General features: G+C 38.7%; 1 protein-coding gene across 1 annotated transcript; it reads left to right on the plus strand.

Annotated features, from left to right (window-relative positions):
• The first annotated feature begins 9,533 nt into the window (after window positions 1-9,533).
• LOC109254174 (olfactory receptor 7G2-like) lies at window positions 9,534-10,496 on the plus strand. The gene has a single exon (XM_019427872.2). It carries the CDS (start codon window positions 9,558-9,560, stop codon window positions 10,494-10,496), a length of 939 nt encoding a protein of 312 aa, XP_019283417.2. The 5' UTR covers window positions 9,534-9,557.
• Window positions 10,497-17,625: the final 7,129 nt, after the last annotated feature.

Here is a 17,625-nt window from a genome sequence, read left to right on the forward strand (position 1 = left end):
GAAACATCTCCTTTTTTATTATTGTGTTACCTGTCTTGGTCTTGGGCTTCTAGGGTAAGCCAAAGTGCAGGAATATTGGGAGAGTCAGATTGTCTGACCCTTCCTTCATTAAGTTCTTAAGTTTCAGTGGTTAAATACCATAAGAGTAGCTCAAGTTAGTTTGAAAAACAACTTTAGTTTTCTTTAACTTTGGTATCTTTGAAAATTTATGTGGACACTCTGAGCTTGATTTTTTTTTTTTTTTTGGAACCATCAAAGCATATGGTAATAATTCCCTTACATCCCATTGTATATCAAATCATTATGTGCACCTTAAACATATAATTTTAAAAGGAGGTAGAGAGAAAAGCATAGATTTCTTAGTCTCTCAGCGTGAGATAATCAGCCTATGTGAATTTAGGAAAGAGAAGGAATTTGGCAAATTAAGGTCTCCTTTCCTTTACCAATTCTCCTGATAATCTTCTATAACAAGAACTCCAATGGTGCCAGCTTCCTGCTAACCAATTTGTTTAAATATTCTGAGTCCTATAAGCTAAAGGCTTTTGTTGAATGACACCATCCTTCCCCTGCAAAAGCACATTGTCATAAGTAAATTGTCCAATGCTTCTGTCCTCAATAAATCTTCACATGTGTGCAGGTTTCATTGGTTCTGCTTTTCAGTCTGTGCCAGAACCACACCATTTTAGTTACTGTATCTCCATAATTAATCTTGATAGACGTGAAAGCAATTACTCTACTTTGTTCTTCTCTCTCATCAAGTCAAGTATTCTTTCTCCACTGCTCTTTCATATAAATTTTAAAATCTGTCCCTCAAATACAGTAACATCTCAGAATTTCCATTTAATCTATAAAGGTATTTAAGGCAAATTGACATTTCTTTTATGTTTATTTATTTTGAGAGAGACAGAGTGAACAAGGGAGGGGTAGAGAGAGAGGGAGAGAGAGAAAATCCCAAGCAGGCTCTGCATTATGAGTGCAGAGTCCAAAGCAGGGCTCTAACTCATGAACCATGAGATCATGACCTGAGCCAAAACCAAGAGCCAGCCACTTAATCCACAGAGCCATCCTGGTGCCCTACACATTGACATTTCTATGCTATTGTATATATCTATCCAAAAATAGAGTGTTCTTTCTATTTATTTGAGTCTTCTTTATAACTATTTTTAATTTTTTTGAAGACCTGCTATACTGTTTTCCATAGCAGCTGTACCAGTTTATATTCCAATAAATAGTGTAAAATGGTTGCCTTTTCTCCATGTACTTGCTGGTATTTGTTGTCTAGTCTTTTTTAGTCATAGCCATCTTAACAGGTATAAAGTGATATCTCATTGAGGTTTGTATTTGCATTTCCCTATGTTTAGTGATGTTGGGAAACTTTTTATGTACATTTTGGCAATTTCTATGTCTTTTTTTAAAAAAAGCTGTAAGTGTTGAATCACTAAATTATACACCTGAAACTAATATTACACTGTATGCTAACGAACTGGAATTTAAATAAAAAATAGGGGCGCCTGGGTGGCTGAGTTGGTTAAGCATCTGACTTCAGCTCAGGTCACGATCTCATGGTTTGTGAGTTCGAGCCCCGTGTCAGGCTCTGTGCTGACAGCTCATAGCCTGGAGCCTGCTTTGGATTCTGTGTCTCCCTGTCTCTCTCTCTGTCCCTCCCCCATTTGTGCTCTCTCTCTCTCTCTTTCAAAAGTAAATAAACATTAAAATTAATTAATTAATGAATTAAAAAGCTGTCTATTTGGGTCCTTTGCCTATTTTAAATCAGATTATCTGTATTTTTGCCATTCAGTTGTATGAGTTCCTTATATAGTGGGGATATCAACCCCTTATTGGATACGAGCTTTGCAGATTTTCTTGGATTCCACAAGTTGCCTTTTCATTTTGTTGATTGTTTCCTTTCCTGTGTAGAGTCTTTTAAGTCTGATATAGTCTGACATGTTTGTTTTTGCTTTGTTGCCTTTGCTTTTGGTGTCAAGTTCAAAAAATCATCATCAAGACCAACGTCAGGGAGGTTATCCTCCACATTTTCTCCTAAGAGCTTTACAGTTTCAGATCTTCCGTGTAAGTTTTCGATCCATTCTGAATTGACTTTTGTGAGTGGTGTAAGATTGGGACCCAGTTTCATTCTTTAATCCTCATTACCCAGAAGAGTTAGTATCCACTCACCTGTTTACATAAATCAGCAGAACTGCTTGGCTCCAGCCCACCTACCAATTATGGTTTTTTTGTTTATTTGTTTATTTTTGGTACGTGGGAAACTTTATCATTTTTTGACCTCAGCAAAGTCTTCGTATTTCCCTATTATTCATGTGTTTCAAGTTCATTAGTGTTAATATGGGGAAGAGTGATATTACAAGGCCATCTTGTCATAACTTTATTTTCGAAAATTATATTTCAAAATATAAAGAAAATTCCTTTAGAGGGTGTTAAAATGTGAAATAAATTGGTGAATACATGAAAATACTGAAGTCCTTAAAGAAAAATATTTTTGAGTATTAACATGGAATATCATCTATACCTATTAAATCACAGATGAAATCTCTGGGTAATGGACAAATTGTACATTACCGCCTTTCAGTTATGTTGTACTTTACCACAACACAATTAAAAATGAAGAACCAGAGGCCCCTGGGTGGCTCAGTCCGTTAAGCATCCAACTTTGGCTCAGGTCATGATCTCACAGTTTGTGGGTTCGACCCCCACATTGGGCTCTGTGCTGACAGCTCAGAGCCTGGAGCCTGCTTCGGATTCTGTGTCTCCCTCTCTCTCTCTGCCCCTCCCCTGCTCATGCTCTGTCTCTCTCTGTCTCTCAAAAATAAACAAACTTAAAAAAAATGAAGAACCATAATTCAATCCAAAATCTCCCAGTGTGAAGAATAATATACATTGAACCCATTTGTGGAATTGGAACCAGTGATTATGAAAGTTTAAAAGGAGAGGATGAAGCCTATCTACATTGATTGCAGCTACAAGGATCACAAAGGATAGATGAGAATCTGCCATGTAAAATACAGAGAAAAGGAAAAAAGGTACAGGAAACATTCAGTGACTCTAGAGGTGAAATATGTCTAGGAGTTTGAATTTTACAATATCTTAACTATAATCACAAATATGGTATTTATACCCAGTACATAAACAATATTTGCACACTTAAAATTGGAATCAGGTTTCAATACATCATTAATCACATAGTGATGCCTCTCTTTGTAACTGTAAAAAAAGAAACCTAGAATTCATTAGAAAAGGATTCTGTGTATATGTGCACAAGGTATTTCAAATGAGGGTGAGCATGAGCAGGTAGAGAAAATAGAGGGCATACACCTGGCCTAATAGGGTCAAGGATTAGCCATCATACATTCCTCTATTCTATGGTCTTGGTCTTTAAGGATTTTCACAGCCCAGGGATCAGAATGACATTAAAAGTATTGTCTAATGAGGAGCTTTGGATATTGATCCCCAGAGATACAACACTGTAAAGTGCCAGCCTGTGACAGCTTCTTCCAACAGCCCTTGCCTAGTCAGGAAGAAGCACACCTGAGGTTCCATCCAGGAATGATCTTTCTTGACCACAAGCCCATTGCCTTACTCAGTCTCTCTGCCTTTCCAGAAGACAGATCTTCAATCTTTGTATCTCAGTGACATGTCATACATCATTCCACATTGATGCCAGCCAGGTAAATGAAAGTACCTTAGTTAATGCTTCTGTAAGGAGGACAGGTATTTTACTAGATTCATCCAGAAGAAGCAATGAGGGGTGTGCATGCATGGAATGATGGGAACCGAGTATCCAATGGCACTCCAGGTTGACTTCCTGTTGACTAGTTCCCATCTATCTTTGTACCAATCACTCACCCAATTCTCAATCTGCTGGTCTCCAAAACTCTCTTAAAAATGACAGAAAAATAAAAAATAACTGAACCTGTTTCCCTCCTGAGTGGAAATCTCCCCCTCCCTTTTTTTAATGTAAAAGGACATTTGACATGTGAAGCAAATCATGATATACTTTCAAGTGGATAAAGTAAATTACAAAGCAGCATGGGTAGGGGTGCCTGGGTAGCTCAGTCGGTTAAGCGTCCTACTTCAGCTCAGGTCATGATCTCGCAATTTGTGAGCTCGAGCCCCGCATCAGGCTCTGTGCTGACAACTCAGAGCCTGGAGCCTGCTTCGGATTCTGTGTCTCCCCCTCTCTCTACCCCTTCCTTGCTCATGCTCTGTGTCTCTCTGTCTCTCAATAATAAGTAAATGTTAAAAAAAATTTAAAAAAAACAACAACAAAGCAGCATGTGTAATATTAATGTAAAGAAAAGTCACCTATAGGTATAAGCTTACAAGGAACTTTTGTTGTCCTTTTTTGGTTTCTTTTTTTTTTTTAATTTTTATTAGATTCTTGTTAACATATACTGTAATATTGGTTTTGGGAGTAGAATTTAGTGATTCATCACTTACACATAACACACAGTGTTCATCACAGCAAATGCCCTCCTTAATACCCATCACCTATTTATCCCATCTCCTCCCCCCCACCTCCCCTCCAGCAACCCTCTGTTCTCAGCATGTGCCCCTTCAAATGAATATTTTTGTATCTTTTGGGTAAATACCTAGTAGTGCAATTAGTGTGTTATAGGGTAGGTCTGTTTTTAACTTTCTGAGGAACCTCCCTACTGTTTTCCACAATGGCTGTACCAGTTTGCATTCCCACCAGCAATGTAAGAAGTTCCTCTTTCTCTACATCCCACCAACACTTGTTTCCTGTGTTGTCGATTTTAGCCATTCTGACATGTATGAGGTGGTATCTCATTGCGGTTTTGATTTGTATTTACCTGATGAGCATCTTTTCATGTTTCTGTTAGCCATCTGGATGTCTTCTTTGGGAAAATGTCTGTTCATGTCTTCTGCCCATTTCTTCACTGGATTATTTGTTTTTTGAGTTTAAGGTTGGTAAGTTCTTTTATAGATTTTGGATACTAACATTTTATCAGATGTGTCATTTGCAAATACCTTCTTCCATTCCATTGGCTACCTTTTAGTTTTGTTGATTGTTTCCTTTGCTGTGCAAGAAGCCTTTTATCTTGATAAAGTCCCAATAGTTCATTTTTGCTTTTGTTTCCCTTGCCTGCAGAGACGAGTCTAGTACGAAGTTGCCACCAAGGTCAAAGAGGTTGCTGCCTATGTTCTTCTCTAGGATTTTGATGGTTTAGAAATCTGCTCTTTTTAACACAAGATGACTATTATAAACTCTCTGACATTTACTTGAATTCTTGTGGTGGTTGTAGGGAACGGGTTTGGTCAGCTTTTCCTTTTATTTGCCTTCTTGATTCTTGATATACCATTGCATAGAAGGGTGTATTATCCCTGTAGCTTCCTTGAGGACACAAAGGAGACACAAGATACAAAGATATAGCCGGCTACCTTCCTAGTACACATATTTCTCTGTAAAATTACCAATCATTTTATATAACTATAGCAGAGATATACAATAAAAAACATATGATCACCCTTCAACTCATTCCAGAATTAGTAAACATTTAAATGTTGACTTTCTGCTGTATTGGCTTCAGGTCATTTTTATAAAGTTATACACACACACACACACACACACACACACGCGCGCGCGCGCAAAAAGAAAGCACCTCTTTCTATACACCTCCTTTTCATTTTTTTTAATGTTTATTTTTGAGAGAGAGAGAGACCTAGCGTGAGTGGGGGAGGGGCAGAGAGAAAGGGAGACACAGAACCAAAACAGGCTCCAGGCTCTGAGCTGTCAGCACAGAGCCCGATGTGGTTCCCAATCTTGGGAACCACAAGATCATGACCTAGGTTGACAGACGCTCAACCGACTGAGCCACCCAGGCGTCCCTACCCAGTTCTTCTTTGTTCCCCTTCTCAGAGACAATACAATCTTGAATATGATGTCATCCCCCCATGCATGGCTTTATATTGCACATGTTTTCATAAACAGGTATAGGATAAAAGGCATTAACATCATATCTATCTGATAGGGAATGGAGAAATAAATAGTAATAAATATACCAACATAATCAGAAAATAAATTCCATAAGAATGCTCATTTTACATGGTATGGGCTGTATGATTCCATTTATATGAAGCTTTTAAAATGCAAGAGAATGTAATTTTCATAAAATGATAATACCAATCATAGTAAAAATCACAGGGGAATAATGTATATAAAGTGAGTGTAGTGGTTCCCCTGGGGAAGGAAAAGAATCAAGATTTGATGGTGCAGATTTATGATGTGGGGGTTTCACCTATATCTATATTATGTTACAATAAAAACACCTAGAATGAGGACAGTAAAGTGTCTAAATTTAATGATGTCAACCAGTGGGAAACATGGACCTTTGTTGTTATCTCTGCTATTTTTTGCTTGGGTTTATTTTTATTATGGATTACTATCTGAAAGATTTCAATATATATTTCATGTTTTCTCATGCTATAGACTTACTGTCATATAAATTTTTATAGGTTTTTTTTACATTTTTTGCTTTTATTTTATTATTATTTTTTAAATTTACATCCAAATTAGTTAGCATATAGTGCAACAATGATTTCAGGAGCAGATTCCTTAATGCCCCTTACCCATTTAGCCCATCCCCCCTCCCACAACTCCTCCAGTAACCCTCAGTTTGTTCTCCATATTTATGAGCTCTTCTGTTTTGTCCCCCTCCCTGCTTTTATATTATTTTTGTTTCCCTTCCCTTATGTTCATCTGTTTTGTCTCTTAAAATCCTCATATGAGTGAAGTCATATGATTTTTGTCTTTCTCTGACTAATTTCACTTAGCATAATATATAGGTTTTTATTTTTTCTCAACTTATAAATATGATTCATTTTACTATTTAATTCATTTTAATTGCTATATATTTCATCATCTGCCCATGCCAAATGAATATTGATATCATTCGTGTTCATTTCATACCTTTTCCACACAATGAAGGTTCCCAGCTAGAGGTTCAGCTCATAAATGCTTCCCTGAAATTTGCAGTTATCATGCTAGGGATGTACTCTTTTTTTATTGTCTTTCCTCTGTTGCCCACCCCACTGCTTCCTTCTGAGAACTGAAATATTCCAGGTGCCATTGTTCATGGACCAAACACCACACACACAATAGGAAATGTTATTAGGAGGGTCCCATATACTCAGTGCTGTGCTGGCTGCTTGTTTTCTATGCATTGCTCATCACTGCAGCATCCCCATAAGACTTTGACAATTTCCACTCTACATCAGGGACACCAAGGCATCTCATACCGTTGAACAATTTTCCCTATTCACAAAGCAAGTGGTGGTTTGGATTAAATTCAGAATGTTTGAGTCTGAGTAACACACCAAATGATAAAGGCTGTCATGACCACTTCTGTCTCCCCCAGGCAAAGGAGAACGACTGCTTTACAGAAACATTTCTGTTAGGGCACTTGATTATCTTACGAGTATCTTATAAATCTGTACTCTCTTGAAAGTCTTTGTCTTCCAAGGGTCAATAACTGCTGTGATTTACCTTTATTTCCTTAAGAGTCTATGCATTTTATTTTTTCTCTCATTTAGCTGTTCTTTAAAAATGATACCCTTCCTATCACCTTGGTCGGAAAAGTCCCCTTAGGATGGAGAACATCATTGACATAGTTGTCCAGTTTCTCTTAGAATGAATCACTAACACAGGTGACTAACATGTCCATGGAGGAGTCCTATGAATTTCAGGTTTATAAGCAACATTTTAAAATCTATGCTTGGGTGCAGGGGATATACTTGAATGGATGCCATGACCTACTGTATTTTTTCACACTGCTACTCTATTTCATGGGTACAGGTGGACATGCCTTGTAGCTGAGGGAAAAGATTTGAGGCATTTTTCAGGATGAAAATATTAAAATTTTAAAAGGAAATTATGAAACATGAGAAATGGTTTAAGAATGCTAATGCTGCATCATCCAGAGGCATTAACAATGATTGGTCAAGACACTCAACTCATCTCATATGAGGAATTTAAGAAACAAAACAAATGAGCATAGAGCAAAAAGAGAGATATGGGCTAACCAAGAATCAGACTCTTAACTATGGAGAACAAACTAATGGTTACCAGAGGGGAGGAGGTGGGGGGATGGGTCAAATAGGTTACGGGGATCAAGGAAGGCACTTGTGTTGAGCACCTGGTATTATGAGATGTTGAATCACTGTATCGTGCACCTGAAACTAATAGTGCACTGTATTTAAAATGCAATAAAATACTGCTGATTCAAATAAAAGATTTGCTGATTCAAAAGGGCACATGCACCCCAATGTTTATAGCAGCACTATCAACAATAGCCAAAGTATAGGAAGACTCCAAATGTTCATGAATAATGAATAATTAAAGAAGATGTGGTACACACACACACACACACACACACACACACACACAATGGAATATTACTTGGCAATCAAAAAAATGAAATCTTGCCATTTGCAACAACATGGATGGAACTAGAGTGTATTATGCTAAGTGAAATAAGTCAGTCAGAGAAAGAAAAATATCATGATTTCACTCATATGTGGAATTTGAGAAACACAACAGATAGAGGGGAAGGGAATGAAAAATAAGACAAAAACAGAGGGGGAGGCAAACCATAAGAAACTCTTAAATATAAAGAACAAATTGAGGGTGCTGGAGGAGAGACGGGTGGGGAGATTGAGCTAAGTGGATGATGGACATTAAGGAGGGCACTTGTTGGGATGAGCACTGGGTGTTATATGTAAGAGATTAGTCACTGAATTCTACTTCTGAAACCATTATTATACTGTATGTTAACTAACTTGGATTTAAATTTTTAAAAACTGCACTGTATTTAACTAACTGGAGTTTAAATAAATTAAAAAAAAAAAAAAAAAGACTGTCAAATCAGCAGTCAAACAACCTGAACTCAGATCTAGTCTTTTCCATACACTGTGTACTTCACATCCATGATATAATCTCGTCTCATCTGAGTGTCCCCAGGGGAGAATGGAGTAATATGATTTAAGTCATCAGTAATTTGACAAACCTTCAGATGATTCTGAGCATGTCAAAGTTTGGGAAGCATACTCTGCAGGAGAGATGGGATAACTTTATTCTCATCTATTTGTTCGAAGGCAAGAAATACTTCTGAAGGAAGCACCATTCTTATTCATTTTAGACTCAGCACTTAGCACAGTGTGTGAAACAGAGCTGGTGATATAAAGGCCAATAGTGGGAAAGGAGGGAAGAAGATGATAGAGGGAAAAATTAGCAGAGGGAAAGATTGAAATGTTCACATTGATTCTAAATAGTTTTTTTTTTTTCATTTTCATTTTTTAGAAGGCACTGGCTCTCAAACTTTGGCATATATCAAATTCATCCGGAGAGCTTGCCAAAACATCAGTCGCTGGTCCTCACCTCAGAGTTTATCACTAGCATGTCTGGAGTGATACCAGCATTTGTATTTCTAACAAGGTCCCCATTGATGCTGCTGCCACTCGGTCGGGGACCACTCATCTTATTTTATTTTCACTCCATCTTTTCCATCAGATTCATTAACAACATGATACCCAGAAACAAAACAGGAGTTTCCGAATTCCTTCTCTTGGGATTGACAGAGGATCCAGAACTGCAGCCCCTAGTCTTTAGTCTGTTCCTGTCCATGTACCTGGTCACCATCCTGGGAAACCTGCTCATCATCCTGGCCATCAGCTCAGACTCCCACCTCCACACGCCCATGTACTTCTTCCTCTCCATCCTGTCCTTTACTGACATCTGTTTAAGTACAGCCACGATCCCAAAGATGCTGGTGAACATCCAGGCACAGAATCAGAGCATCACTTATGCAGGCTGCCTCACACAGATCTGCTTTGTCTTGGTTTTTGTTGGTTTGGAAAATTTTCTTCTTGCAGCAATGGCCTATGACCGCTATGTAGCCATCTGCCATCCCCTGAGGTACACCGTTATCATGAACCTCCGACTCTGTGGTCTGCTGATGGTGCTCTCACTGTTCATTAGTAGTGCCAATGCCCTGCTCCATAGTCTGATGGTGCTACGGTTTTCCTTCTGCAAGGACTTGAACATCCCACAATTCTTCTGTGAGCTTGGTCAGGTGGTCAAGCTTGCTTGTTCTGACACCCTCATCAATAATATCCTAGTATATTTTATGGCTAGTTTACTTGGGGGTGTTCCTTTCTCTGGAATCATTTTCTCTTATACTCAAATTTTCTCCTCTGTTTTGAGAATGCCATCAGCGGGCAGGAAGTATAAAGCTTTTTCCACCTGTGGGTCTCACCTGTCAGTTGTGTTCTTGTTCTATGGGACAAGTATTGGAGTGTACATTAATTCTGCAGTTACTGACTCTTCCAGAAAGACTAACATGGCTTCAGTGATGTACATTGTCATTCCTCAAATGATGAACCCCTTTATCTACAGTCTGAGGAACAGTGACATGCAGGGTGTCTTGAAGAAACTTGTCAGTAGGATACCTTCTCTTCTGTGATTGTGCCATCCACTTTGGGCTGGGTGTTTAGAATAAATCAAAGTTATAGGAGTCATATGAGGACTCGGATGCTAGATTCTTCTTTCATCAAATACCTCTAACATGACTAGATAACATAACAGCCAAGTACATTTTGACTTGGGATTGAAACCTGACTTTTACATTTATTTAGCTTTGTTATGTTTGACCAATTATTGCAATTCCTCAATTTTTTTCTCAGTTCCATAGAAGCAGAACCTGAGGCAGAAGTTAAAGTTTTATAATGTTTATATGGATGATTCTCAGAAAAAGGAAAGCTGTAGAATATGGATAGCTCAGAGACAGGATAGAAGTGCAGCTGTGGTCAGATCTAGACACTGGCTTCCATCTATCCCACAATAGAACGTGTCAGTGGAAACCCAAAGTCAGGCCTACAGTGAGGCAAGGGAGTTCACCTTTTACACCCCAATTTAGTAATCATAGAGACCATTCGCTGGTAAACTGTATTCTTTTGAGGCAATCTTAGCATTCACTATACACAGTTTTATTATCTATAAAATTGGTATGATGATATCATCTCAGTCTGAAATAATTATGAGCTATTTGTACTTCATCAGTGAGGAAGTCTTTGGTTCTAATAAGAAAAAATTCCTATCTCTAATATGGTCAAACGGTAAACAGTTGTTTGTCATTACTAGGACTTTAGAGATAGGGAATGTACAGGAACAGGGGAGTAGGCCTCACTCTGTTTCTCCATTTGGTGGCTTTGTCCTAGGACTGGTTCTCTTCAAGTCACAAGATAGTGGCAGCAAATATGGATGCCATACTTGCACCTGATTTCCAGAGACAGAAAATTGTCCTTCCCAGGGTCAGATGATAACAGGCCTTTTGATGGAGTCAACCAAAAGACATCTGGTGGAGGTTAAATGGTGGCCCTCAGTCCAATATGGCTAATATCCCAATCCCCTTAATTTGTGATTAGTAACTCATATATAATGGGGGCGCCTGGGTGGCTCAGTTGGTTAAGTGTCCAACTTCGGCTCAGGTCATGATCTCGCAGTTCATGGGTTCAAACCCCATGTCGGGCTCTGTGCTGACAGCTCAGAGCCTGGAGCCTGCTTCAGATTCTGGGTCTTCCTCTCTCTCTGCCCCTCCCCTGCTCACGCTCTCTCTCTCTCTCTCTCTCAAAAATAAATAAATATTAAAAAAAAAGTAAAGTAACTTGTATATAATGAAAGGATGAACATACTTATTTGGAAAAAGGGCCTTTGCAAGAGATGTACTTATACTGCATTAAATGGGTGGGTCCTAACCATAAATGATATGTTTCCTTATAAAATAGATGGGAGTGAAGGAGACACAGAAAGAGGCAATGTGACCATGGAGACAGATATTACATTGATACAGCCAGTATTTTTTTAATTTATTTCTTTTGAGAGAGAGAGAGAGAGAAAGCACACAAGAGTGTGACCAGGGGAGGGACAGAAGAGGACTTGACAGGGGGCTCAAAACTATAAACTGTGAGATCATGACCTGAGCTGAAACCAAGACTTGGACGCTCAACCGACTGAGCCACCCAGGCACCCCTCATGCAGACAGTATTTGATTTCCAGTATTTGACCATTCTTGTCCCACAAAACTGTCATTTTTATAGGACCCTAATGTGTCTTTGTCACTCCTTAACATTACCCAATTCTATGAATTAAATAAATTTGACCTTATATTGACCTTATTAGAAGTTTAAACTTAATGAATTCTCACCAACATCACCAAATGGCAGAATACGAGGTTCCTACACTGACCATACTGGTACACACAGATTAATTTCCTTTGAGAGAAACTCAGAAACTGGCTGGGTGGCTCATACATATCAGGGGACTGAGAAAGGACCTACATAGAAACAGGTAAGAAAAGCTGAGGTATGCTCACACCATCGACCCCACCCGCTGGGACAGCACCTTACAACCAGGAGAGAATCCCAGACTCAGCTTATCCCTGAGGAGTGAAGGGTTAGGACCACACACATAGGGCACCAACTTTTATGGTAAACCTTAGGGATTGGCTCCCAAATCCTCTAGCTGAGAGCAATGTGGCTTGGCATTACAAGTCCCCAGATACCACAGGAAACCAATGGGCAGTTTTTACACAGGTACATGTGGTTATACTCCTGGGCTCAGCAAAGAGGGAGGCTGCGAAAACACAAGGCTCACACTTTTCTCCTGTAATGTGTTTGACTGCATACTTCCCCAACTGTTGCCCAAGTTATGGGCTCTAATAAGCCTGTATCTGTAACCTGATTGGGCTCCTCTGGAAGCCTGAAATGGTTTCTGTACACTTCTTTTTTTTTTTTTAATGTTTTATTTATTTTTGAGAGAGAGAGACAGAGCACAGGTGGGGGAGGGACAGAGAGAGAGGAAGACACAGAATCCAAAGCAGGCTCCAGGTTCTGAGCTGTCAGCACAGAGCCCAACACAGAGCTCAGACTCATGAACTGTGAGATCATGACCTGAGCTGAAGTCAGACACTGAGCCAACTGAGCCACCCAGGTGCCCTGGTTTCTGTACAATTCTGATGGAGGCATCAGATGTCCTGATTTCAATCTATTCTACAAACTTACAGTGATCAAAGCTGTGTGATACTCACATTAAATCAGACACATAGACCAATGGAACAGAACTGAGAGCCCAGAATAAACCCTCACATATACAATCAACTTGTATTTGACAAAGGAGTCAAGTATACTCAAAAGAGAAAGGATAATCTCTTTAGTAAGCAGTGTTGGAAAAACTATATATCCTCATGCATAAGAATGAGATTGAACCCCTATCTTACATCACTCACAAAAATTAACTCAAAATGGATTAATGACTTAAACATAAGTCCTGAAAACCATACAACTCCTAGAAGAAAACATAGGGGAAAATCTCCTTGACATTAGTCTGGGCAACAGCTATGACACCAAAAACATAAGCAACAATTGCAAAAATAAATGTGTGTCTACATCAAACTAAAAAGCATCTGCACAGCAAAATGAAAGGCCTACCTATGGAATGAAATACTTATAAATCATCTATCTGATGAGGTTAATAGCCAAAATATATTTTAAAAAACATATAACTCAATAGAAAAAAATAAACACTGTGATTTAAAAATGGGCAGAGAAGGGACACCTACATGGCTCAGTCGGTTGAGCATCTGACTCTTGATTTCGGTTCAGGTCATGATCTCACCGTTCATGGCATCAAGCCCTGAGTTGGGCTCTGCACTGACAGTGTGGAGCCTCTTTGGGATTCTCTCTCTCTCTCTCTCTCTCTCTCTCTCGCTCGCTCTCCCTCCCTCCCTCCCTCCCTCCCTCTCCCTCTCCCTCTGCCCCTTCCCTGCTTGTTCTCTCTCTCTCTTTCTCAAAACAAACATTTATATAAAAATAAAAATTTAGCAGAGGAACTAAATAGATATTTTCTAAGGAAGACATATAGTTCTAGCAAATTTTTGGTGTAGTGTTTTAGGTTTTCTATGTATAGTATCACATCATCTGCAAATAGTGAGAGTTTACTTCTTCCTTGCTGATTTGGATGCTCTTGGCTTCGTTTTCTCGTCTGATTGCTGAGGCCAGGACTTTCAGTACTGTTAAATAACAGTGGTGACAGTGGAAATTCCTGTCTTGTTCCTGGCCATAGAGGACAAGCTCTCAGTTTTTCCCCACTTAGGATATTAGCTGTAGGTTTTTACATACAAATGCCCAACATGTTCATGAAAAGATGCTCAGCATCACCAGTCATCACAAAATGCAAATCAAAACCACAATAAGGTATCATTTCACACATGTTAGAATGGCTATCACCAAAAAGACAATAGAGGTACAATTCCCACTTTTCTCCTGTAATGTGTTTGACTGCATACTTCCCCAACTGTTGCCCAAGTTATGGGCTCTAATAAGCCTGTATCTGTAACCTGATTGGGCTCCTCTGGAAGCCTGAAATGGTTTCTGTACACTTCTTTTTGGAAGTGTTGGCAAGGATATGGAGAAAAGGGAAGTCAGGCCCACTATTGGTGGGAATGTAAATTGGTGTAGTCATTATGGGAAACAGTATGATGTTCCTCAAAAATATAAAAATAGAACTACCATATGATCCATCAACCCCACTTCTGGGAATATGTCTGAAGGAGATGAAATCACTGTCTCAAAGAGATATGTACACTCTCATGTTCAGTGCAGCATTGTTTACAAATAGCCAAGACATGGAAACAACCTAAGTGTCCAACAGCATTAGATGGATAAAGAAATGTGATTGGCATATGAATGTACACACACACGGGTGTGCATACAAACTATGGAATATTATTCATCCATAAAAAAGAGGGAAATCCTGCCATTCAAGACATATGGATGGACCTAGAGGGCATTATGTGCAGTGAAATAAGTAAAACAGACAAAGGCAATACCATATGATCTCACTTATATGTTGAGTTCAAAATGAAGCGAAACAAAACAAAAACCTGAGCCTCAAAATACAGATTGGTAGTCGCCAGAGGTAGGGACGGGTGGGGAGTGGGGTAGGGGAAATGGGTGCAGGTGGTCAAAAGGTACAAAATTCCAATTATACATCATGGGGATGTAATGCAATAAATCGTAGTGCATATTTTAAAGTTGCTAAGAGAGGAAATCTTAAAATTTTCATCACAAGAAATAAATATTTGTAACTATTTATCATGACCACTACTAACTAATTGTGGTGATCATTTCAAAATATGTATACAAATATTGAATCATTGTGTTGTACACCTGAAACTAATATAATGCTTTATGCCAATTGTACCTCAATCAGAAAAAATAAAGATGGAGGCGACTGGGTGTTTCCATCAGTTGAGTGTCCAACTCTTGATTTCAGCTCAGGTCATGATCCCGGGGCAGTGGGACCAAGCCCCGTGTTAGGCTCCACACTGAGCCTGGAGCCTGCTTAGGATTCTTTCTCTCCTCTGCCCACCCCCGCCCCCCCCAGCTCGCACTCTCCCTTTTTCTGTCAAAAAATAAAAATAAATTTAACAAAAAAAGAAAGAAAAACCATAAATATCCAGCCAGGGGAAAAAAAAGGAAAATAAAATAAAATGGTTTAAAGCTGGAAAAAAAAAGAACTTCTGCAAAAAAGAAAAGCCATAAACAGATATTTATTTATTTTAATGTTCATTTATTATTGAAAGAGAGAGAGCGTAAGCAGGGTAGGAGCAAAGGGTGAGGGAGGCACAGAATCTGAAGTAGGCTCCAGGCTCTGAGCTGTCAGCACAGAGCCCGACGTGGGGCTCGAACTCACAAACCACAAGATCATGACCTGAGCTGCAGTTGGACACCCAACCAACTGAGCCACCCAGGTGCCCCCATAAACAGATATTTAACAAGACTAAAAATAAATGGTTCATAAATATATGAAATAATATTCAACCTCATTGATAGGGGAAATGCCAAATAATAAAAGAATTTTATGCCTGCTAGATTATCAGTATAAATGAAAACATGCAGGTGATGATATGCATCACCAGGAAATTTTGGTGAGCTTGTTAAGTGATTCAATCACTTAGGAAAAGTCTTTAGAAATATCCAGGGGTGCCTGGGTGGTGCGGTTGGTTAAAAATCTGACTCTTGATTTCAGCTCAGGTCATGATCTCATGGTTCATGGGATCAAGCCCTGTGTTGGGCTCTGCACTGACCATATGGAGCCTGCTTGAGATTCTCTCTCTCTCCCTCTCTCTCTGCCCTTCCCCCCCCCCCAAAAAATAAATAAACTTAAATATCTAAAGGAGAAGAAGTATATTCATATACGTAATAATCTATTCCAAATATAAAACATTCTTTTCCCCTCCATTAAATGTTAATGATAATATTCAGGGGCACCTGTGTGGTTTAATCAGTTAAACGTCTGACTTCAGCTCAAGTCAGGTCATGATCTCATGGTTTGTGAGTTCCAGCCTGTGTTGGGCTCTGTGCTGACAGGTCAGAGCCTGAAGCCTGCTTTGGATTCTGTGTCTCCCTTCCTTGGCCTCTCCCCTGCTCATGCTCTGTCTCTCTGTCTCTGTCTCTCAAAAATAAACATTTAAAATAAGAAAAAAAGTTTATGATAATATTCAAACTGATTTGAAAAGCAATTTTCTTTATAGATGAAGACAATACCAGCCAAAACATCTTTCAACCTCACAAGAATACCTATCTTGTCACAGATACTTAATAACAGAGATGAAAATAAATTACTGCTAAAATCACTTTGAAAACACAAAGATAGAAAAGGAATCAAGACACAAAATGCATACATTAAAATTTAACTTTTAACTTGTTCAAAAAGAAGAAAATTGACAAAATGGATAGGGATACATATGGGTGATAATAACATTGAATCCCATTGCCCATTTTACAGGGCAAATATGATCAAATACTGACAACTTCATAGGATTCAACCTCATAGAAGAACATCAAACAAAACAATAAATACAAAATGTAATACAGTGTTTGTCACTGGGGAGAGAGAGGGTAATGTGGCTGGGACACCATCAAGTGAATTCTTTGTGGCACTATTTCTTCACCTGGGTGAGAGGCATATGTCTTTCACTAGGCTACTATTTTTTTTTAATTATAGGTACATTTTATGTACTATTTTGTATATATTTTAACAAGAAAACTTTAGGAAACATGCTCATATTCCAGATTCTAAATGCATTCTTCCATAGATCCCTTCAATCTGTTACAACCATCTGGACCACAAGGGGAGCCAGACCGAAGAGGAAGCCACCATGTGGAACAATGAATGAAGACTTACTGTCCAGTTCCTGCACGTTCCTACTTCTGAAGTCCTTACAACGAAACATCTCTTTTGTACAGCTTTATGGAGATATAATTAACAAAACTGGGTAAATTTAAGGTGTACAAGGTGGTGACTTGATATACGTATACACTAAGTACTCATTACTACAAGACAGTTAATTAACATATCCTTCACCTCAAAAAACTTCATGTTTTGAGCATATTAGAATCAGGGGATCTTTTTCTTATTACAATCAAAGACTTCCTCACTAATAAAGTTTAATTATCCCCTATCATGTCAAACCACTAAGATAACCTAATAATGTCAATGTATATTTAATGGAACTGAGCGTAGTGGATGCT

The sequence above is a fragment of the Panthera pardus genome, unplaced genomic scaffold (genome assembly GCF_024362965.1).
Source record: "Panthera pardus isolate Hobbes unplaced genomic scaffold, ASM2436296v1 HiC_scaffold_8, whole genome shotgun sequence".
Classification (NCBI taxonomy): Eukaryota; Metazoa; Chordata; class Mammalia; order Carnivora; family Felidae; genus Panthera; species Panthera pardus.